This window comes from Calidris pugnax, unplaced genomic scaffold (assembly GCF_001431845.1).
Source record: "Calidris pugnax isolate Ruff unplaced genomic scaffold, ASM143184v1 scaffold70, whole genome shotgun sequence".
In the NCBI taxonomy this organism is placed as follows: domain Eukaryota; kingdom Metazoa; phylum Chordata; class Aves; order Charadriiformes; family Scolopacidae; genus Calidris; species Calidris pugnax.
Genome location: NW_015090862.1, coordinates 7,989,771 through 8,012,948, shown reverse-complemented (window position 1 = coordinate 8,012,948; position 23,178 = coordinate 7,989,771). Strand labels below are relative to the sequence as shown.

The window sequence follows — 23,178 nt, the reverse complement described above, 5'->3', positions numbered from 1 at the left end:
ATAACTTCTATTAGTTTCACCTCCAGTTAAATGACAAATCTCTTTCCTGGATATTCAGAGCCATCAAACATAATTAGAAACTTTGTTTACTTTTCTGTTTTACTCTCCAGTTACAATTCTAATCAGCATGAGGCATGTGTATCTCTATCATTGGCTATTTGCAGCAGATACATTGGGCTGTAGAGGTAAAATTACAAAATTTTCTTTTCAATAGCAATGGCCCCTGATCTATTACAAAAAACAAACTTCCATCTCTAAGCAACTGATCTCTTAGCAACAAGAAGCACCTGCATAAAAGATGCCACAGAGAGTGATCACCAGAAAACCTATTCAGATCTTTAAAAGGAGCACATCAGTAACAACGATAGCACTCTTCACTAGTAAAAATCAAGAAGTAACAAGACGACACAGGTAAATTCTTAATTTGTTTTCTAGCCTTTTTCTTCAAACAGTGTGAGAGATTACAGAAATGTTTATTATTTTGTTTTTGAGTGGGAAGTGTGCCTTCTGGAGCTGCTTTGATTTGAGTTACTGTAATTAACTTTGTGTAAATTATATGTTGTCACTATCTAAATATATATTTATTTTTTTTAGTAGAAAATCTCCAGGTCTTAAACCAAATCCTTGGTATTAAAATAACAATAACGTGTTATATATTTTGTAAGTATTCTACAAAGTTTCTTTCTAATAGCCTGATGTTCTCAAAGAACAACCATCCTTTGAAAGCGTTCACTTCATTCAACCTTTCAAACTGTTTATATCACATCAACAAATACTAAAAGTTTTTAGGTTTTATAGATGCTATGATCAGGCTCCACTGATAAAAAAACCAAAGCTGTTCAGTGTTTCCATGGTCTCTGATTTCATTCTATGTACCCTAAAGTGCACTTTGTTCCATTTACTACATTTCATGCAAAGATTTGTATCATGACGAAGTTAAGGTAGAATACATTGCATGGAGTGGACACTGTTGACTGTTGATGATGTACAGCAATGTGGAATTAGTTGGCGAGTGAATTCGGACAATCCAACATTTCCAAGCATCATTGTAACAGCAGGGAAAAAATATATTATGAGTGAGGTCAAAAGATGGTCATCAGGTAGAACAAATCGGGAAGTGACCCAGAGAATTTTTTTATTCTATCCTGGCTTGATCTCTCTCAGTTGGTGCTGGCTATAGAAAAGTGCTGTCTTTCTTTAAGCTGCTACACCTGAGTTAATAGTTAGTATAATAATAATTATTATATATATAACATATATATAGTAATACTGTACATTATAATGATATATATCCTGATTAATAAAGTCATTTGCAGGAAGAATGGTTTGAGAAGTCACACATTCTTCCTTAGTTTTGTTTTTCCAAATAGATAAATTTTCTTCAGGATTAATTTACATACTTTGATAGAATACTTGGTGTTTATAGCCAGAAAAAAACCCAAAAATTTAATTTACATTTCTTACAGAGTAGTCCTTTCTAACTAACTTCTTGCTTAAGTTGATCAAAGTATTTGCTAGCAATAAAAGTACTACAGCAGACATAATTATGGCAGAGAGAATGGCCTTCTATCTGTCAAATTAGAATCAAAACTACCCACCCAGGAGTAGAGGAAAACCAACAGTAGCTACATACAGAAACCCCTCCTTATGGAGTCTGTTTTGCCATAGTTGTAACAAGGAAGTCTGACAAAAAGTGTGCCTGAGAGACACACTTTTGAGTTGTCCATCCACAACTCATTTTCTGGTTAGCTTTGAGTTAAGTACAGATTACAGCATTCCAGGGAAACTCTGAGGTAGACAGGCAGTAAAATATATTCTTAACAACACTGCAGAAGTTTGCACATCCCCACAGCTCTTTTTGATGGCTTACAAGCACTGACACACCTATTCTGCTTCAGGAGATCTACATTTCAGATGAAACCCTTTTACTATCTCATGTGGATAGTACTTTTAATGGACATTATATTGGTTCCTAAGCAACAATCAGACCTTTTGTGAAAGGTACTGAAACTGGCAAGTTATTTTTCCAAATCATACATCAGACTGCAACTAAAACATCAGAACAGGACATAGACAAATTCTAATTTCAGATCATTGTTCTTCTGAAAGAAAAATCACCATATAATTACAGATTGTTCAGAAAGCAGAAACCCATATTGTACAGTTATCTGGGAAGCACATAGCGTTCCTTGTCTCGCACATCCATGTTGTACAAATAGCTACAAGAAAGTAGTATGGACACTGGCCAGAAATGAGAGAGATGGCTACCAATTTTTATTTACACAGAGCACACTATCACTCCAAGTCTTGCTCACTACAGGCAATCGTGTTTTTACAACTGGCTACTTTGAAGACTTAACATTCTAGTGGAAAGTGATTTTTCAGGATGTGAATATTCATCCTCTGAAGATCAGTTTAGACATCTAAAGTAACTAGCAATTTCTAGAAGGATACACTTCAATCAAGACGTTCAGAATATCAAAACTTTCACTGGCTACTCCCAAAGACAGCATCCAAACCAACCTGACAGTAGATTATAAATACTTTATTTTGGAAGCTTACTAAGCTCCATGATTAATAGCAACATAAAAACCTAATTTAGCCATTTCAGCAATAATTTATCACTTGATCAGTACATGGTTATATGTCAGCAATATTAGATCTTTGGCATTAAGGACCACTGGAAGGATCCAGTAACTTCTTTGGAATGTTTAAAGGCAGGGCTTACAGCTCCATGGTACTAGAAAAATCACTTATATAAATCACAAGAGCCACCTGTAGGATACCTATTTGACTCTCAACTTGCAGAAATTACAGCTCCAAGCTCATTACATGGCTCCTCCACAATATCTAAACGTGTGTTTAAATGACTCCATGTTTAAAACGTGACAACTTCTAATTTAATCCAACAGATATCTCAGTAGATGACCCAGAATGACAGGCACAAAGATGAATGTTGCACAAAATGAAGGTTGCAACCAACATTGGCAAACACTGTGATACAACGAGAGCAGATCTGTTAAAAAAAAACCAGTTGGTAATGATCTACTCTCTACACTATACACATTTCACTGGAGTTCACTTCAATATAGATCTATACTGGTTTTGTCATTTGAATCCCTGTTAAAATCTCGTGTGCATGAGACACAGTTTTGGAGTACATTACCTGATTTATTTTCATCCCAAAAGACCTCAGTTTGCATGCTCTGAGATTGCTCTGTGATATGTAGTGAAGCAAGGGAATGGGAATAATCTGAAGGTTTGCTATCAAAGCAGACCGCAATACAAACTCAACCACCAGACACCATGAGCCATTGTCCTCCTGGACTATTGCACACTCAGGCAGCATCCACAGAACAAATACAAGAAACCCACTACTTACCTAGCTAGACAGTAGTCTTCTAGTTGTAAAATGCACAGCAAAAGCTATCTACACACTTACACATAGAAGACTGAACCTTTACAGTCTGCAGGAAACTGTCAAACTCAAGCGCATAAAAACAGTCAATACATAAAATCAGCTCCTAGAGAGACAGGAAGGCTACAACATTTTATCTGGAAAAATAAAGACTTACTGGGCTTATATAAGCCAATAGATTTATCTTTATTTGAAAACAGTCTACTTAAAATTTTGTTTTTCCAAACTGTTTAGTTAAACCTAGGTAATTGCTTCAGATACTGCTGATATTAGTCTCTAACATTTAGAGATTTATAACTAGTAGCAGGTTTTTTTCCCCAATATCTTTCCTGACAGATGAACCATTACAGAGGAAAGAATTCCAGCACTCGGGAATGGTTCTTCAAGAGTGTTCACAAAGTTTTACAACCTTCATCTCAAAATTATCAGAAATTTTCAGCTCCAATTCCATAATATGATGCATAATTTGCTCTTCTACTGATACAGTCATTAAGTACAAAGCTCTAACTGGAATAAAAGGGGTCAATGCAGTTATCCTTTAGATAGATGGACTTTTTTGTTTACTGTGGACCCTGTCATCATATCACCTTTTGCAAGAAAACATCCGACAGAACGCAGAATTTTCTCAGTGTTTTGTATTTTACAGTCAAGACTTAAAGATCAGTGATCCAAGGGGCCCTCTGCTGGCAAATGCTTTCCCAGCTGTTAAGATCCACAGTAATCGTTGCAGCCTATGCACATCCATCTCTTGTCACAAAAGCACTTCCTTATTATAAGTCTCTTTCCTCCCGCTATTTGATTTTGAAAGCTTTTTTGCCCCATTCCCGTCCCTGCCTCCACCGTATAAACTACGAATTTAACATTCATAGATACAGGTTTGTACATATAGGTGTGTTTATTTCATACTACCCGAATGCTTAACTACCTAATTACTTCTCTTCATAGGGAATATGAGGCAGAGAAACTACTGTACAGACACACCAGAATGTCTCAGAGATGAAAAAAACAACAAAAAACAAAGAACATCAGAGCCCACCTCTGGCAAAGAAGTACACAGATGAAGTTCATCCAGATCCAGAGAAAAGCAATAAAAGAGCAAAACCATATGCCCTAAGTGTAGTTATTTCCTCCTATAACATGAGCTGTAAGCTCATATAGTGAAAGGGGCTGAAACTAATAAAAGTATTCATATATATATACATGTAGGCATGTTTTTATTGTGGTAGTGAATAGTCCTCAAGGAAGTTTAAAGCTAGCATTTTACTTGTACTAAACAAATATCATTAGTGTGCAACAGTACAGTAGTGAAACTAATAAATACAAAAACATTTTTTTCACAACATGCAAGACAATACAACAGTTGAACATGCACAAGAACTGCTGTGTACATGAACACTCTCCTAAGAGGTTTATTGCTACCTGTTGGCATAGCATGCCAATAGCAGAGCAGCATAGCAGAGCAATTGTCCAAAATACCGGACCGTTGATTGCACCTGCAAGGTTTTGAGCCACTGCTTGCTCTCTTCCCTGGGGTTTTGCCTGTCCTCTATAAGTTTTCTCCTTAGACCATAAATACCAACCTCCTTACTAGCTAGAAAGCATCTGTCATGTACTTGGCTTAGTTTAATATAACTATAGCACTGACAGTTACTACAAAGTAAGCTGTACTTTCTTCTGCGATGTGAGATCAAAGTACAAGAACAACAAGAAAGCAGTTGCTGAAAGTAAACAGTAACAAAAAGCTTCCTATTAAGTAAATACATCCTTCAATTTTGAAATACTGTCACTGGAAGGAACAAAGCAAATGTATTCTTAATTACTGTCAGAGCAGGATTAAGAAGTTGTATTACTAAATTACTGTGAAGATGCAGGCAATATCTTTCAGTGGTTACGTGAGTTCTCATTCATAGAATAACATCTTCCTTCTCAGGTACAATAACCTCTCATATTTTATAACTTAAAGGCAAAAACATGCAAAACAAATTTGAAGGAATCCTTCCACTCCCCCTGTGCATAATAGACCTGTCCACTTGCTTCGTTTTTCTTTCCTGTGCCAAGTGCCGGTTACTGCCCTTGGAAAAATATAGCAACAGACAATCCATGATCTTGTTTGTTATGGCATACACTGTATTTTTCAAAGTATTTAGCAGAAGAACCATAAAGAAATGCAATGCATTATAGTACACTCAAAGACTGACAATAATAAAAAAAAAAAAACCAAACCACAATATATTGTTTCAAACAAAAACCTAGAGAACACTCTATCTGCATCACGAAAAACTGATGTAGTGACTCTGGAAGTTCAAGGACTCTGGCACTATAGGCATGCAGGAAGGAAAAGAGCTAAGTAATAGAGATAAAAGCTTGTGGGTGAACTCATTCAGTGCTTCCACATGTGCTGAAAGTTTAATTTCTTGTGTTTTGGTTAGAAATTTGCAAGGAGTAAACCTCAGTATTGCCCAGCCAAGCCAATATCAGAGATAAAAGCTCTGTCAGCCAAAGCATCCAAAACTATGCTTCGATATCAAGGTCAGAAAAGCTTTGTTATTTCCAAGCAAAAAGAGTGTCTGCTGCATGTCTGTTTTGACTTGTGATGTAGCTTGTCCTGGCAAGCAGTCCAGGCACTCACTCTCATTATAAAATAAAGCTACCTCAAGAGCTAATTTGCTCATTTACAGGACCTACAAAGGGGTTGAGAGGTACAGACTAAAGCTGAATCACTGAAAAACTGCCTCTTTCCCCTTTCTCTCTCTGTAAAGCAAAGCAGAATCTCTTGGAAAAGATGGTACTGGAAACTCTGAATCCAATGTACTACAACATCACCAGCCTTTTACCAGATACGATGCCAGTGGCCACGGTGCCCATACTTATTCTTGTGTGCTTTCTGTTTCTAATATGGAATCATGAAGAAACTTCGTCAATACCAGGTAATTTAACTTTAGCTATAGTATCACCTAAAAGCTTTGGTTTCTCAAATTTAAGTGGGAAAGTCATGCTGAATAATGATTGTATGCCAACAAAATTTACTGAGTCATTTTAAGTAAAATAGCTTTTTAAAATAACTGATAAAAGAAATCAGGCTCTATTTAACCTCAGAACTTCCATAATAAACCTGGCTTGGTTATATAAATATATGACATTTAGTTTTCTGCTTTATTATATATATGCTACAAAGATATAATACCATTTTACAAACTCTAGATGTTCGCATTTTCATGTGCACTATAAACTTCTATTTCTTACATGCTTTAAGTAAGCTTTCTAAATTATCTTTACTGGAAACAAAATACTATTTATGAAATTATTCTGCTTTTAGTAGATTATCAACTTTTCTCTCCATGTTTGGCACAGAAGACCCTACAGAACAGAACAACATCAAATGGTTTTCCTTTCAGAGGGCCCCATCTGTAATGTTTTGGGGGCTTATGGCAGGGGACTATGGTTATTGATTCAACCTGTTTTTCATTAGCTGCAATGCAATGACCTACTGCCTGAGTGAGAGCAGTGCACACACCTCCCAGAGGTGTTGACAGGAATAATCCTGAACTAATGGAGTTGCACCTGAATGAAATTCTGAGAAAAGACCCTTGCCAAATATCCTTCAATATGCTAAAACGCATCAAAAGTTAGAGAACAAGGGGAAGTACTCACAGAAGGTTATGCATTCTATTTGAATACTTGATCTGGTTAATGAAGATAGATCTAAATTAATATGATTTAGTTCACAGTGGATCCATAAGCAACTTCTACACTTTTAAACCCTATGCAAGAATTTTTTAATTAATTGATTTGTTTCATTTTATAGAGCTAGATTTTTGTTTTGCAGATAAAAGAGGCAAATTAAGCTCTCTCTGAAGAAGGAAACTTTCTTTTAAAAATAATTACAGGCAAATTCTCTCCTGTTGTTTCCACTTTTTCCTTTTTGTTGTAAGAAGGAAATTTGGTGCTGAGTTACAGTGGAAGGAATTAGTTGAGAATTTTGTTGACTAAAGCTCTATTAATCTATTCTTAGCTCCTACTTAAGCATGTTTTCATAAATTCACAGCAGTAAAGTACTTTTTCCTTTAAATATCTGTTTTCTCACTATAGTATTAATGACTTTAGGATAAATGTAATTAATTACATTTAATTACATCAAAAGGATATTGACTTTTGTAGGTGTTACTATGTCTCTTCAACACAAAAATCACTCAAAGGATTTGTTAAAACCACAAATTAATAAACCATATATATCTTTTTTGTAGATCATTTCTCCTTAGTCCCAAAGCAACAATTTGGAGTTGTATAAAAAGTAATGAATATCATTTATTGTATGTACATTGAATGGACTATAGACTTCCACAGATATTAATATAGGATAATAATATAGGCTAACATAGGTGTCAACAACCTAGATGCAATCTTCCTTATGACAGAACCAGAGAATGGGATCGTATATGTGAACTGCGCAATGCAGACCTGACTGTTCCATTAAAAAGCTCCTTTGAAAAGGGTGATGATCAGATATATCCTCGTCAGTGAGCACTATGCAGACCAAACTTTTCTTACCCTCTTTCCTAGGGCCAGGATACTGTATGGGAATCGGTCCCCTCATTTCACATGGGAGATTTCTCTGGATGGGAGTAGGTAACGCCTGCAACTACTACAATAAGACATATGGAGAATTTGTGAGAGTTTGGATCAGTGGTGAAGAAACATTTATAATCAGCAAGTAAATCCTTGTTTTCTATCTTTAATAATATAAGGAGCTTTTGCATGCCTTTACAACCTCTTTGCTACTTTTTTTTCTAAAGGAGGATTGAAGTTATTCTTTTTCAAAAATTATCCTAATATAAGCCTTTTACTTCCTGCTCGTCACAGATCTTTTTCTAGTATTTAGTTTCTTTAAAGACTCTACTATTGAGGTCTATATGTATTCTCTCATTTTCTTCATGGAAAGGAAGAGTAAGCACTGTGGCTCAATCCTAAAAAAGTTTACTGTCTCTCTTACTATTCTATTTAATATTAGGATTACGTACTATACAGGAACCTAGACTGACTGCAACATAGGATTAGCCAAACTTTTGTTTCCTTAAACAAAATTCTTAAGTTTCTCTTTAAAATGGGAGCAATGATTGAAGATTATGGCTCAAATTCAGCAGGCTAATTAAACAAATGCAGCGTTATAGGATAATGAGTAATTGTTGTGGAACAACAATTAATGAGATTGCTCATAGACTTTGATTATACACAGTATTAAACATAATGCTAAACCACAGTCTATCATTTTATTAGCTCCAATGGATGGTTCCTTTCTTCTTACATTAGATCTTCTGGATGCTTCTGAGTTATGCTATGAAAAAAACTAGTAAAACGTTTACCATGTGTAATCGATAAAGAATCACAACATTTTTATTAGCAATATCAATCCACCCATACTCAGTTTTCATTATGTAAAAGCTTTCAAAAGGCAACGTAGTAGAGAGGACTATCACAGGATTAGCCACGTGAAGCAAGTCAGCTTCATCTCTGTCTGGTTTTATGGCTGCAAAAAGAGGTAATCATGACAGCAAAACTATTTACATTTCTATCCTACATAGGTCTTATAAAGGTCAACTAACGTGCTATGTTTTGGGAACGTAAAATGCTATGAACTCTTATTGCCGTCTTCGACCTCCTGTATTGCCAATTCACCAGAAACAAATCAGGAGTGCCGATAGGCGATGCCACAGCTGCAGCAGACTTTACAGTCAATACATCACTTTTCTTCAGACTTCATTTTTGCTTAAAAGCATTGACAGTACATAAAGAACTAGTGTTTAACTTTTTTTAAAAAAACAATAATTTAGAATAAAGTTTTCAGTGAATCATAAATTCACCACAAAACTAAATATAACCTGGATTCTATAAAAGATTCTTATTTCCACCAAGGTAATCTGAATTTTTACCATCAAATCTAACCATACCAAGATGCTAATGCATAGAGAGAAAGGAGTAGCAGTCTCGGTTACAACAGATGTTATCTTTTAGAGGACTTCATAAAAAAGTTTCATAAGGAAAACCTGCTTATACAAGGTCACATGTCAAAATCCTTCCGTAAAGCATTATTACGTGTCTCCTGTGTAGATGTGTGCAATGGAAAGCAAAATGAGCCTCCTGCACCTTTCCATTCCTCAGCACAGCTGTCTTAATTCAACACTATCTTTTCATGTTCATGAAAATACAGATTGTGTTCCTTGACATGCAAAAAACCTTTAAGGAAATGAGAAAAGAGAGCAGATGTGGAGAAGTGTAGAAAAGAGAAAACATGCTGAATTCCTTGGAAGGTTGGACCTGCAGATACACTCCTCCCTGTTTTTACTCCAGTCCTTAATCCATGTTTATCTATTTGTACCGTACAGCATCTCACTGTTAACTTTACCTCTGGCAATGCAAAACTACAGGGAAAACCTAGCACTGCCAAAGTCAGTATTTTGCTGAGTCCCATTTACTTTGCCTGACTGAAAAACTAAAGTAATCTGCCTAAGAAGCCTGGGATTTGGTCCATAAAGTATGCTACGTGACAAAGAAAGTAGCATATTGTTTCATTTCAGGTTCTGTTCTGATTTTCTTTCTTTTTGTTGGATTTCATTTGATCAGATTTTCATCGTGTCAGCATTTCTAAAACACTAGCTCCCTCTAAAGGAAATTATATCTTAAAGCAATAATGCTGGTCACAACTTGTTTGCTAGCACATACCAATAAACCTTGTGAACCGTAAAAAGAATTATACACGTGATGGATTTCACTAACATTTCTATTGAGGAATATTTATCCCACACATACCATCCTATTATGATGTGGCATATTTAAACGAAGCATGTGTATTTATGCTTCCTGTATGTACCAAATAGCTACAAAAATATAGCTGTAATTCAACACACACCTGTCAACTGTCTAACAAAATCATCAACTGTCAAATATTTTACAACTCATCTTCTGAAATATCTGACATTGGTCATTGCCCAAGTGTATCTACCTGTCTCTATATATATGCACTATTCAGATTAAAATATTTCAGTAACTATTTGCATTTTAAGTGAAAAACTGTTTTAAATCTGAAATCTATTATACATTCTGAATGCATTCACCATCAATTTCCTTTAATTATGTAAAAGGAACAATATTTCATGTCAAGCATTCTACTTCCTGCTAAATTGAGAATGCAAGTCAGCACTGCAGAGCAACTACAAAATGTCAGAATAAAAATGCTCCATACAGTCTATGTTTTGGGCTTTTTTCTCTCCCTCTTTCTTTCCCAGATCCTCAAGTGTTTTCCATGTAATGAAACATTGGCACTATGTTTCTCGATTTGGGAGCAAGCTTGGATTACAGTGCATTGGCATGTATGAAAATGGGATCATATTTAATAACAACCCAGCACACTGGAAAGAAATTCGACCCTTTTTCACCAAAGGTAAATCAGTGCACGTTAATACACTGTATATAGTATATATATATAGTCTATCTTTTCTGAAATGATGTTTTTCCTTTGCATACTTAAATTACAGAAATGGGTTCTCTTTATATATCCCATAGAAATATTTTATTGCACATGTTCTTTCACACTTATCCTGCTTGATACATTATTTGAAATGGTCCTGAAGTAGTTTTGAAGATTCTTAATTTCATCCAACTAAAACAAAATTAAATAATGCCCACAAGCCATGTTTTTAAATGTTTTTACATTTCAAGTCCTGCATTTAGAGGAGCTCAACTGGCATTTCCATAAATGTAGTTGGCTGTTCCTATCCCAGCCTCCACCAAGTTCAAAGACCTTTCTGTTTTATTTTAATTGGAGAAAAAACAAAAAAGCTTTAGTTTCAAAATTAATTTAGAAGATGTGCACAGCAGAACTACTTATTAATCGCTTTAATATGATAGAAATCAATGTAGTAACAGCAAAAAAGATTGAAGTAATTAATATCGCTAGGTTGAAATCAAATAGGAAATTACCTAAATAAACTCCAGTGTTACTATTTTGTGAGTCTGCAGTTTTTTGATTCACCTTCTTGCCACAAATGGAAAATTTTCAGCCTTTGACGTCATTAGTATTAGCTATTTCTGATGATGCTACAGCCTTCCTAACAAAACTGCCACACTTCTTGCTCTGCAACCTCCATGGTTCAGAACAGATTCTCACCAGCTGAGACTGCAGTGGTTTATGACAGTAATTCCAGAGCCTGAAAGCAAAAGCAACACCTAAAAGAAATGTTTGGTTTAAATTTTATGTGCTGTTCTGTTGATATATCTGTGCTCCTATATGACACTTAGGCCTTTCCTACATGATTTTGCTATTGAAAAACATCAGCAACTTTGTACTGGTTGAAGATGGCAGGAAAAAAAAAAATTGTTTTTCTACTTATTCCTACAACCACCAGCTCTATTTACAAAACAAACCTCCTCTCTTCTCAATTACAAACATACAAACCCTCTCACATTTGAAAAAATAATGCCCTTGAGGCAATTACAGCCATTCTTGTATGGAAAACTGATTTAAATAGAATACTTGTGGCAAGATTTCCAAAGTCATTCAAAAATTATCTGAATCCATTCCAGCTGGAGCCTATCAAAATCCCACTGAATTGCATAGCAGCAGAACTGACCACTGGTTTTAGTTGATTTTGAATTCTTAAAATGCAATAAATCCATCATGACATTACCTCCACCAATAGGTGGGCAGACCAAGGCAGGCTAACACAAAGCCCACGACCAGGCTAGGCTTCAGCATGTCCAGAGCAACATTACAGGTTGCCAGTAGGTCCCTGACGTGCACCTTAAGAGCACCCAGGGATTACGTTTTCAGAAATACCCCACAAATCTCCAAGCTGTCTTCCCTGCTCAGTGTCATTGCAAGGAAATGAGTCAGGACATCCACGGTGCCTGTAATGGAGATAAGGATACGGATGCCTTCCCACAGGAAGGTAGCACAAATAATGCCAAATCTCTCTCCTAAATGTGGTATTAATCCAACATAAAATGTGTGTCTGAGATACGAGGTGGCTGGATGCAAGGAAAGTTTGGGGTTCGAGTTCATTGCCAGTTTCAATCAAAATGCTGACAATTTTCTTTCAAAACATGAAAAATCAGTAAGTTTCAGAATGATTTTATACCTATCGCTCACATGGTAATGTTTCACATTTTATCGACACCATTATTGCCAATTGGAAAGTTGTAACTAAGTAGGAAAGTTAACCAATCCTATGATCATTTTGCACATGCATTTCAGCTCTGTCTGGCCCTGGTCTGGTGCGTATGATAGCAATTTGTGTTGAATCAACAATTGACCACCTGGACAAACTAGAGGAGGTAACCACTGAAGTAGGAAACATCAACGTGTTGAACCTCATGAGACGGATCATGCTTGACACATCTAACAAGCTTTTTCTCGGGATCCCTTTGGACGGTACTAACACCTTTATTTTTATACCTTATGATGGATCTAAAGCACAAGTCCAAAGAAAACTCATTGACATCACTCAGCAGTTTGTTTCAGAACAGACTCTTACATCACCATATAATTAATTGAAATTGATTTATGAGTTATTTTAGTTCTAAAGGAGAATTTTATATGAAAAAATATACATTTAGCTTGTCACATTCGCCTTAATAAGTACTACCATTTAAAGGGATTTTTGTACACTGAGTTGGTACAATCCCGATATTATACGCATGCAAGAATCGGAAATCTTTCTGCCAAACTAAATGATTGCCTTGAAAAGTTCACTGGAAAATTTATGTTCTCTGCAATTTCTTCATCCTCAAAACCATATGATAGAAATAACATTATTGTGATGTATAAATTATCCCATTTCAATATGCTGCAAGAGTTCTGCTTCTGCTCTCCTGTGGGAGACTATTTGACTCTGGTTGACACATCACTATCTCCTTTTTGCTAGCTACCAGGAGTTTTTACATAGGTCTATACCTTTTCTACAGTCTGCTATGAATGTTTTCTAATGCTGTTTACCACATACTAAAACCAATTGTTTATCAAATTCCCATGAACTTAGAATAGGGAACAGGGCCTTATTTTTTCTGAAAAAATTGTGTTCTTTGACTATTGAGATTTATATTTTATAATGTTTTCTGTTAATGTTTATTTTCAGAAAGTGCCATTGTACTAAAGATTCAGAACTACTTTGATGCTTGGCAAGCACTTTTATTAAAACCCGACATCTTTTTTAAGATTTCTTGGCTGTGCAAGAAATACGAAGAGGCAGTGTAAGTATTATTAGTATTACAAATCATTTGCATAAGATTCTTTCTAAGAAAGAGATCTTCCTTGGTATTTTCCTCTGCCTTTTAGAAAATAAACTGTGAAACTCATAAAGGTGGCTGGCTGAAGTCCCCTACCTGCAGACCCAAGATAGCAGCAGAACAAAATTTGCCACTGATGCTACAAGTGGCTGATCCGGGGGGATGATTTAAAGCACTTACCTATCCAGTCTTAGTTTATTCACTAAAATATTAGTTATCACCAGCCCAAATGTGAAACTAAATTGAAATCACTGGTTCGGTTCAAACAGGGAAGGAAAAGTCACCATATGGGGTGAAGTTACACTTGCTCTCTAGTTGAGAATAGTCAATAGTAGGCTACAATTCATCAAAACAAGAAAACCCATCTACATTCGTGGCATTGTCCCAGAAGAGGTAACCCTTGATACAATTCTAGGTATTGGTGCCTCCAACATGCATTTTTGAGTTAAAATTTGGTGCTCAGCATGATAATCCATTTCGAGGCTTTTTTATTCCTAAAAAAGGAACAAATATGTTTTACCATCTTCCTCTTTGCAAAAACATAAAATGCCTCTTCTTTTTTTACAATCTTATTTGCTGTCTTTTGCCAAAAGAGAGTGGCTGTAAAAAGAACTGGCAATCGGTTGGTGCATTTTGGATCTGGATTCCATCGAGTGAAAGAAACCACTACTTATGAAGCATGTGTAATAAATTGTTTTGATAGTGCAATATAACATAAAGGCTTTAAGGGAAAGATGGACGTTCATCTAAACTAATTGACAACTCTTATGAACTAGACACAAGATGTACCTTCTCTAACATTTGCTTGCCAGTTTTATTATGGCACCAATCAGTGCTTTATCCTGTGATTCTAATAACAGATAACTGTGGTGGCCCAATTATTACTCTACCCTGCAGGCAAATGATGTTTCAAAAGCAATCCCATTAAAATAGACTTATTCATAAATTTCTACTGTAAAAAAAATTATAAAGATTGATGGACTTAAAGCAATGCAAAGGACCACCACAGGATATGATGACTTCTGATAAAGCTGGCAAAAAGGACGATTTGCTATTTCTAATACAGAAAAAAATGTTATAAATAGTAAGAACTACACCAAGTTTGAAGTTTTAAATGCATTTACCCCTACAAAACCCAGTTAAATTTTCTACTCCAACAATAACAAACACCAATGGAAATGAGAATTTCATTCAAAAGCTTTTCAAAATACCTTTTAAAAAGAATTGCCTTCTAATCTATAGATAATTGAAAATCCCAAGTAAAATTATAAAAGCTGTTGTACTTTGCTTTTTTCCACTACAGAAATACAAACTGTTGACAGAGTATTAGACCAACTCTACCTTCAAGACAGTACAGTTTTTCTAACACTTATCTACATTTCTCTAAGAATTGTCCCTCACATTCTCGAAGTTCATTTTATTCACTGTTAAAATACAGTATAAACCAGGAGGAAATAAACAAATTATTTGGAAGTGTTAATAAATCTTTAAAAACTTTATTCATTAATAGGATACACATCCTTTTCAGTCTCTCCTATTAAAAAAATAAATTCAGTCCAAACTAACAAGCAATTCGCTGATAATAAGAAAATATACCTTTCCTTTAATTATGAATGCCTTTGTAGAGAACCATATAACCACTCTTAGGAAAACTTAGTTTCTGCCATTCTTAGATGTTTTTATTGGTATAAATTCTATGTTTCTAATAATATGCTAGTGTATACTAGAAGTCAATGTGTTGGATTTCACCTGTTTTCAGCAAGGATCTGAAAGGAGCAATGGAAATCTTAATAGAACAAAAACGACAAAAGCTTTCCACTGTTGAAAAGTTGGATGAACACATGGATTTTGCATCCCAGTTGATTTTTGCACAGGTATTGGCAATGTACTCAAAATATGGTTAACTTTGACTTTTCTGACATTTTCCTGTCACTACCAATACAGGCTTTGCAACTTAAATTTCATGTATCTATTTGGAAGTCATGTCATCATAAAGGGATACAAAGTAGTTAGTTCTGGAGAGTCTCTAACAGCAATTCAAACATTGAATAGTTGTGGTTTTTGGAACAGGTGGTTGTCTGATTTTTTTCATGGCTTAAACAACATCTTTACAACTCTTGCATCTATCCTTGATTGTCCTCCAGTCTTTCCCTAATCCCTGTTTTTTATCTTGATGTATTATCTTTTGCTTGCAAACACTTCAAATGCTATGAAAATCCTATCTTGTATCATCTCTGACAGCTCACAAACTCTGTGAGGAAAGGCAATAAATCAATAAGAATCTGAGCTAAGAACAAACTTTTGCTTTTCTGAAAGAAAGAATCATTGAACTATAGAATGGTTAGAGTTGGAAGGGACCCCAAAGATTATTTAGTTCCATCCCCCCTGCCATGGGCAGGGACACCTCCCACTAGACAGGTTGTTCAAAGCCTCATCCAGCCTGGCTTTGAACAGCTCCAGGAATGGGGCATCCACAATTTCCATGAGTAACCTGTGCCAGGGTCCCAACACTCTCACAGTGAAGAATTTCTTCCTAATATCTAACCTAAATCTCCCCTCTTTCAGTTTAAAACTGTTACTCCTTGCCTTATCACAACACTCCCTCATAAAGAGTCCCTCCCCATCTCTCCTGTAGCCCCTTTAGGTACTGGAAGGGGCTATAACGTCTCCCTGGATCCTTCTCTTCTCCAGACTGAACCACCTCAACACTCTCAGCAGAGGTGCTCCATCCCTCTGATCATCTTTGTGGCCTCCTCTGGACAATAAAAGAAAGATAATACACACCCATCAAAACATGAGTTTTTTGTTTTTCTCTGGAAAACAAAAAATGAGATGAGATTGAAAGACTGTCAAGATTTTTACTTTTGTTTAAAGCAGATATTTTAAGTCCTTCTGATTCTACTGCTATAGGACCTTTGTTTGGCATCAGAGTTCAGCAATCAACATTTTCCCCAAAATTTCCAATTTTTTCAGAATAGAGGGGATCTGACTGCCGAGAACGTGAACCAGTGCGTGCTGGAGATGATGATTGCTGCTCCTGATACTCTGTCTGTGACTCTCTTCTTCATGCTTATACTGATTGCAGAGCACCCCACAGTGGAAGAGGAGATGATGAGAGAAATTGAAACTGTTATGGGTAAGCAGGAGCTGCAAACTCAGTGATGTGGGAATATAATTTTGTTTCAGCAGTGATCTAATTTTGATTCTTCAAGGGCTGAACATTCTAAGTGTTTTTTCTAACAGAAGCATGTGCTGTAAAATATGCAAACTACCATTATATCAAGAAGATTGTATTCAAGTTCAAATGAAAGAAGATGAGCAATCTGTGAAATAAATAGGCATAATCAGAAATGACAATCTATTAGAAAGAATGCACTATAGTCACTCCTCAGCAATAGTAGTGCAAATCAACACTCGCCTCATAAGTTCCATTGAAATTATTTTCCATTTACCTTGAAATAGCAAAGGGGTACTCATTTCAAATACTTCTAATCATCAATATTTCTCTGTGTATACATGGAATCTCTCTAAGTCTCACTATGACTGCAGAAGGGAAAGATTAGAGAAAATTAAAATTATATTCTGCTGTCATCCGTTTTGATATCAAACTGGTCTCCTCCTTAATTACTAACTACTCAAAATACAATCAAGATATTCCAAATTTTCCCATATCTCTAGACTTCATTCAAAGCCTGATACTGAACTAATATAGAAACTACTTTCATCCACTCTCTTTCAATATTTCTTCTGGTCAGTTAAACACTGGAAAGTGTATAACAAGTCTTTTACTCTTTTTCTAAGGTACTTTCAATTAACCTTATGTTATTGCCCTCATGAAAGTTGACCACTCACTTATTCATCTTGCCTATTTCTAAGACAGTAAAATATTGTTGCCTTTTCCTTAAGCAAATGACCAACTCGGGTAGCAAAGCTGCCTTTTATGTTGAAAACCTGCCAGTGCAGTGGTGAGCCTGTAGTTCTCAAACTGCTCGTGGCTTGAAAATTGAAGTAAGGCTCCCACTGGCAATGCTGATACCGCTGCTGACGGAATCAAGCCGGGAGGAAGTTACTCATGGTAACCAAAATTAGTCAGGCCACAGTAGGACCTAGTGGTATATCCAGCCAATCACATGGTGAAAATTTAAGGTCCCCACAAGCTTATCTCCCATCTGCAGACTACTCCCAGGTTCCGTTTGCTGTCAACTCTTCAGCAAATATTTATTTGCTGTGTCTTGTTGCCCTCAGTGATACAAAAGTCAAGGAAGGAGTTTTGTCATTAACAAGAAAGCAGAACAAAGACTCATAATGTATGCAGGAGAAAAGGTGAGAATATTGTAAATTAATAAACTGGGGTTTATGCTGATGAAAAATATACCAGATTTCCCAAATATGTATGGTTACATAAAACTCATTAGAAGCTGTTGGATCCTTCTTACCATTTCAGGAACTGAGAGTCTTCCAAAAATGTTTTTGTATTTGTACAATTAAGCTATTCAGTTCATAACCAGCTTCTTTACCATCTGTTTTATTCCTCAAGGTGACAGAGACATACAGAGTGATGACATGCCAAACTTAAAAATCGTGGAGAACTTTATTTATGAGAGCATGAGATATCAGCCAGTTGTGGACTTGATCATGCGAAAAGCTTTACAAGATGATGTAATTGATGGCTATCCTGTGAAAAAGGGAACAAACATTATTCTCAATATTGGACGGATGCATAAGCTTGAATTCTTCCCAAAGCCAAATGAGTTTTCTCTTGAAAACTTTGAGAAAAATGTAAGTTTTCTATCTTATTTCTTACAAGAAATTGGTTATAATTTATTGACAATGTATCTTTCTCTTATTTTCATCAAGAACTTTGTGACCATTAGACTGTTTTTCCTTTGATGTTTCTAGCTAGATATACATCCTGCTTATTACTGTTGTTATTATTATTAAAGCTAGGCAGATATTTTCCTGTCAAAGTGCCTCTTAAAAATAATTATGATATTGAATACAAAGTTTTTTCCAGACATCTTAATTCCAATTAAAAATTTCTAGTTAAATTTGTCAATGACACTCATAGTTCCCATTACATCCTCTGACATTGGACAAAACAGAGTCTCCAGAGAGCTAGAGCCGTGCAAGCAGTACAAGACAGCTAAGGCCACATGAGGATTCTCCAGATAGGTGAAACAGTATAGTAGCTCTGGAGAGACTGGGAATCTACCACCCATTTTATTCTTTTTTTTTTTTTTAATTCCTAAATAAAAGTAAACATCTTTTCTAGACCAAAATGGAAATCCTAATTTTTAGCCAATTAAATACTGTCTTAAAGTTTATTCTTCATATTATTCTGTGCAGGTTCCTTCACGCTACTTCCAACCTTTTGGATTTGGCCCTCGGGGCTGTGTAGGAAAGTTTATTGCCATGGTAATGATGAAAGCAATTCTGGTGACTCTTCTGAGACGGTGCAGAGTACAGACAATGAAGGGAAGAGGCCTTAACAACATCCAGAAAAACAATGACTTATCCATGCACCCAATAGAAAGGCAGCCTCTGCTAGAGATGGTTTTCACACCAAGAAGAAACACGAACAAAAATCAGGATGACTAAAATGGATCAGGCACCAGCATTGAAGTCACAGGGCTTTCTCAGCCACAGCCACTAAGAAAGCCCCATTGTTCCTAGGTAAAGTTCTAGAGTAAAACAATTTTTGGCCCCTAAATCACTACAGCTTCATATGACAACTTGTTCTGCCTGCACAGCAGAACTCTGGCCACAACTTCAGTGTAATAAAGACTAAAACTACAAAATAGCTCCTAGGTGACACCACACTATATGCAGGATTCCTGACTACTTTATAAAACCTTCAAGTTCAGACAAAGTTATGCCTTGCTTTTCAAACAGCACAAGTTCAAAGGTTTGGAGGTCAACAAAAGAACACTCCTGATGTGTATTCAGTTCCAGAACTACTCCCCTTTTGCCCCCACCTCCTGAAGTTGGACCTAGCAGTATTTAACTACTGCAAAAGCTCTAATTATCTGGGTTTGAAAACATCTGACTGAATAATACTAAAGTTGATGTTATTTAGGACATAAACAAGTTATAAAAAAAATGTTTGTACAAGAAGTCATTCAAAACTTTTTCTCTACTGTGTTTTACTTTCATCTTGAACAGATACCAAAGACTTACAGTGTCAGATAGATTGCACTGAGGGTAGTAATTTTCAGAGCACTAAGTAATATGACAACTTGAAACCCAGTATCCTGCTACAGAGGATCTGTAAACATCTTAGCAATGATCAGCTGAGAAAAAGGTAATAAATATAAAACATTACTGCTAGTATTACACAAGGCAGAAGGAAAAACGGTCACAGCTCCAGCTCATCTGGGTAACTGAAGGAACTGCCCACCTCATCGCAGTTTGGTGAAGCAGTTCAAATTCTCTCTAAGCTGCCTAAGCAGTACCAAATCCTGTTTCAATTGCTTGATTCAACTTCAGAGAGTAAGATTCAGAGTTGTTGCCCATGTTCCCACACCACAGCAGGAGAGAAAGTCCCTCCCAAATTTTTCACAAAGCTCTTATGGCTTCTCCAGAAAGAGCACCAGGCTGCATCCTGCTCTCAAGCATCCTGCTTCACACCCACTCATTTAAAGAAAGCCAGTAGCATCAAAAGAGAAACACTGGCTCAAGAGGTAGACCTTTTTTTTTTTTAAAGGTAAAATGGGCTTCACTCATCTACTCAAGGTAAGATGGCAGTCTTATTGGGTAAATGCTCAGAGTTCTGTAGTGGCAAAGAAGAGAAGTTCTGAAGTAATAATCAGATTTCCAGATAACATTTTTTAAAGGGTTTTCTACATACACAGATTTTTATATTAATTATTAATTAGGCTTAGTATTATACTTAGTCCTTAACAGGAAAGATACATAACTACCCACAATTTCTTGTTGAAAATGGACCTATCTTGAAATCTGTAGAATCTTGATGTTCATTGATATCTCTATCAGTGTAATGATGAGTTATTGGTTTGGTCAAGAAGAAAAAAACCCTCCCGGCTTAATGATCACATCCATTGACAGAGACTTCCCACGTTCAGTAAGCTCAAGTTTTCATACTGTGTAACCCAAAGAAAGGAGTTTTCTGGATAAAGTGCCTTGATAAAGCCAACCAACCAATAGGCTTTATATTAACTTTTTCCTTCCAAGTCACTTAAACTGTAAAAAGAAAAAAAAAATTGTTCATGTATTGTGTATGGCCTTATTTCAAATATCTAATTAGAATTAGTTAGATTAACTAATCTGTTCCCTCAGACCACTGCTCTCAGGTGCAGGTTCACCAGAGGAATATCTATCCAGCAGCATGGAAAAATTGCATAAACCAACTAAATAATTATGTGTTCCAGCCAAAGGCAATGAGTTAGGTCAGGCTGGGGCTGCTGACAAAGAAGAGGAACTGCACATTTAGGTGTTTTCTCAAAACAGCATGTAAATTTTCTAGAATAATTAAAAAAAATAATCAAACTTGAAAGCAGAATAATTTATTGTAGGTAGGTTGCTTTTAAAGCTTTCTCCATAGCATTTGCATGGTACCCAAAAATAACAATAGTAAAGGGCAATCCCATACCACCCATAAACACAGACAAAATTGGGCATTTAAAGATGTATAGAAATATGGGACTTCTACTATGTCATGAAGCAACACAGTGGTATGAACCTTTGGAATATCTAATGTAACCTCTATTTCTACATTCTCTCTAGCCTTTAAACTAGGAAATTGCTAGAGCTGTTGGGAGAATAAAACAACAACCCCCCCCCAAAAAAACCCACCCCACAAAAACTTATTAAATCCCATTCTTACTCATTCTGTATTTTAAAATACCAAAAAGGGTACTTCAGTGGACCCACATTTCTCATTTGTTCAGGAACTTTAAAAAGAAGCCCACTGAAGGGTCTTTTTTCTTGGGAATAAACTACTTTTTCATACGCAGTACACATCTTTGCTTATTTCACACACAAAAAACATTTCTTACAGTGATAAGTTACTCTCTGATTTTCCATCTCATAATTATAGGTCTCTCCCCCAAGTAAAATTTTTCACAAGGTTGGAATTAATAAATTACTTTTATCATTCAAATTTTGAAACAATTATATAAAATCATGTAGATATATGAAAAATGCATGCTGTTCTGATTTTTTTAATGTATTATATATTGTTGAATTTGTAGACTGGAATTTCAGAAACATGATTACCATAATTATCCTATGGAAGAAATAAAGCAGGTTCATTTTTTACTTTTTGTAAGCAAGCCTGCAGAACTATTTCCCTTTGTATTTTAAGTATCTTCTTTCTGATATGCTTTGCACGCTGTGTTTCTGGTCCTCAAATTTCTACAGTACTTAATTCCATCCAAATGTGGACAACAGACCTGTTAATTAATCTCAGCTATTAGCTAATCTGAGCCCCATTCTCCATATCTCTGTTATGGCTGTTATGCAGTGGTCTATTTGCATGAATATTTGCATGGTAAGATCCATTTCCCTTTCCCATATACTTACTTACGTTTGAGAACTGCAGTTGGTGAAGCAGTGTTTCAAAGCTTGCCATGTGGATATAAACAGTTTAAATCCTTTCAATGTATATATGCCATTGTATAAAACAGACCTCTGATTTTAAATGGTGTTTTATTACCAGGTACTGTAAAAATCTAAGTGGCTTAAAACCACATCAACTCTACTGTCATCAAGTGGCTATTCCATTAATGTTCAGTACATCAACATAGACCAGACTTGAAGACTATGTTTTATACATCACTGTGATTATGGGCTGCTCACAGCACATAAATGTGGGTGTTGTTAGAAAATAAAATAGTAATGAAATAAAAGTTGTACGCTCAAAAACAAGTTTTAAATCATGATTGTGTTTTCTCAATCTAAGAATCACAATAAAGCATTTAAATCTATGAATGTGTATGCATGCACGAACTGCTTGCTAAAAGTATTAAATACAAGGATGAAATCTGGGATGTTCTAAACTCAGATTTCCCCTTGATTTCGGAGGGCATACTATTGCAAATATTTTTAATAACAGTAAGAAAGCAGAAATAGATTAAGTAATTTCATTTCATACAAGACTTCTTGTCTAACGATGCACTTTATTGAAACTTTAAAAGGAGGAGGAAGAGGTAGTTACATGACAGAAAACAGGAAGGTAGGAAATGGCTCGGTAAAACAAAAAATTAAAAAAAATAAAGCATGAGAACTCTTTAATATGGGTGCAAGTGGATAGATTTTTCAGACAGTAACCTGATCACAAGATACTCCCAGTGAAAACATTTATCATGGAATTTTACAAGGTCTATTAATAATTTTGAACCATTAATAAACAATTGTCAGTTTTATTAGATTGTTCACTTTCTGCATTCTCCAATACAATGCAGTGTTATAGCTTCAGTTAATATCCCATTAAGATAAATTCTTAACTTTAAAAGAAAATGCCC

At 35.7% G+C, this 23,178-nt stretch overlaps 1 protein-coding gene across 1 annotated transcript; it reads left to right on the top strand.

Annotated features, from left to right (window-relative positions):
• The first annotated feature begins 300 nt into the window (after positions 1-300).
• Positions 301-23,171, top strand: LOC106889446 (aromatase). Its single transcript, XM_014944444.1, has 10 exons — positions 301-411; positions 6,178-6,345; positions 7,979-8,129; positions 10,699-10,853; positions 12,666-12,842; positions 13,546-13,660; positions 15,456-15,570; positions 16,670-16,832; positions 18,234-18,475; positions 19,043-23,171. Exons 2-10 carry the CDS (start codon positions 6,201-6,203, stop codon positions 19,292-19,294), a joined length of 1,515 nt encoding a protein of 504 aa, XP_014799930.1. The 5' UTR covers positions 301-411; positions 6,178-6,200; the 3' UTR covers positions 19,295-23,171.
• Positions 23,172-23,178: the final 7 nt, after the last annotated feature.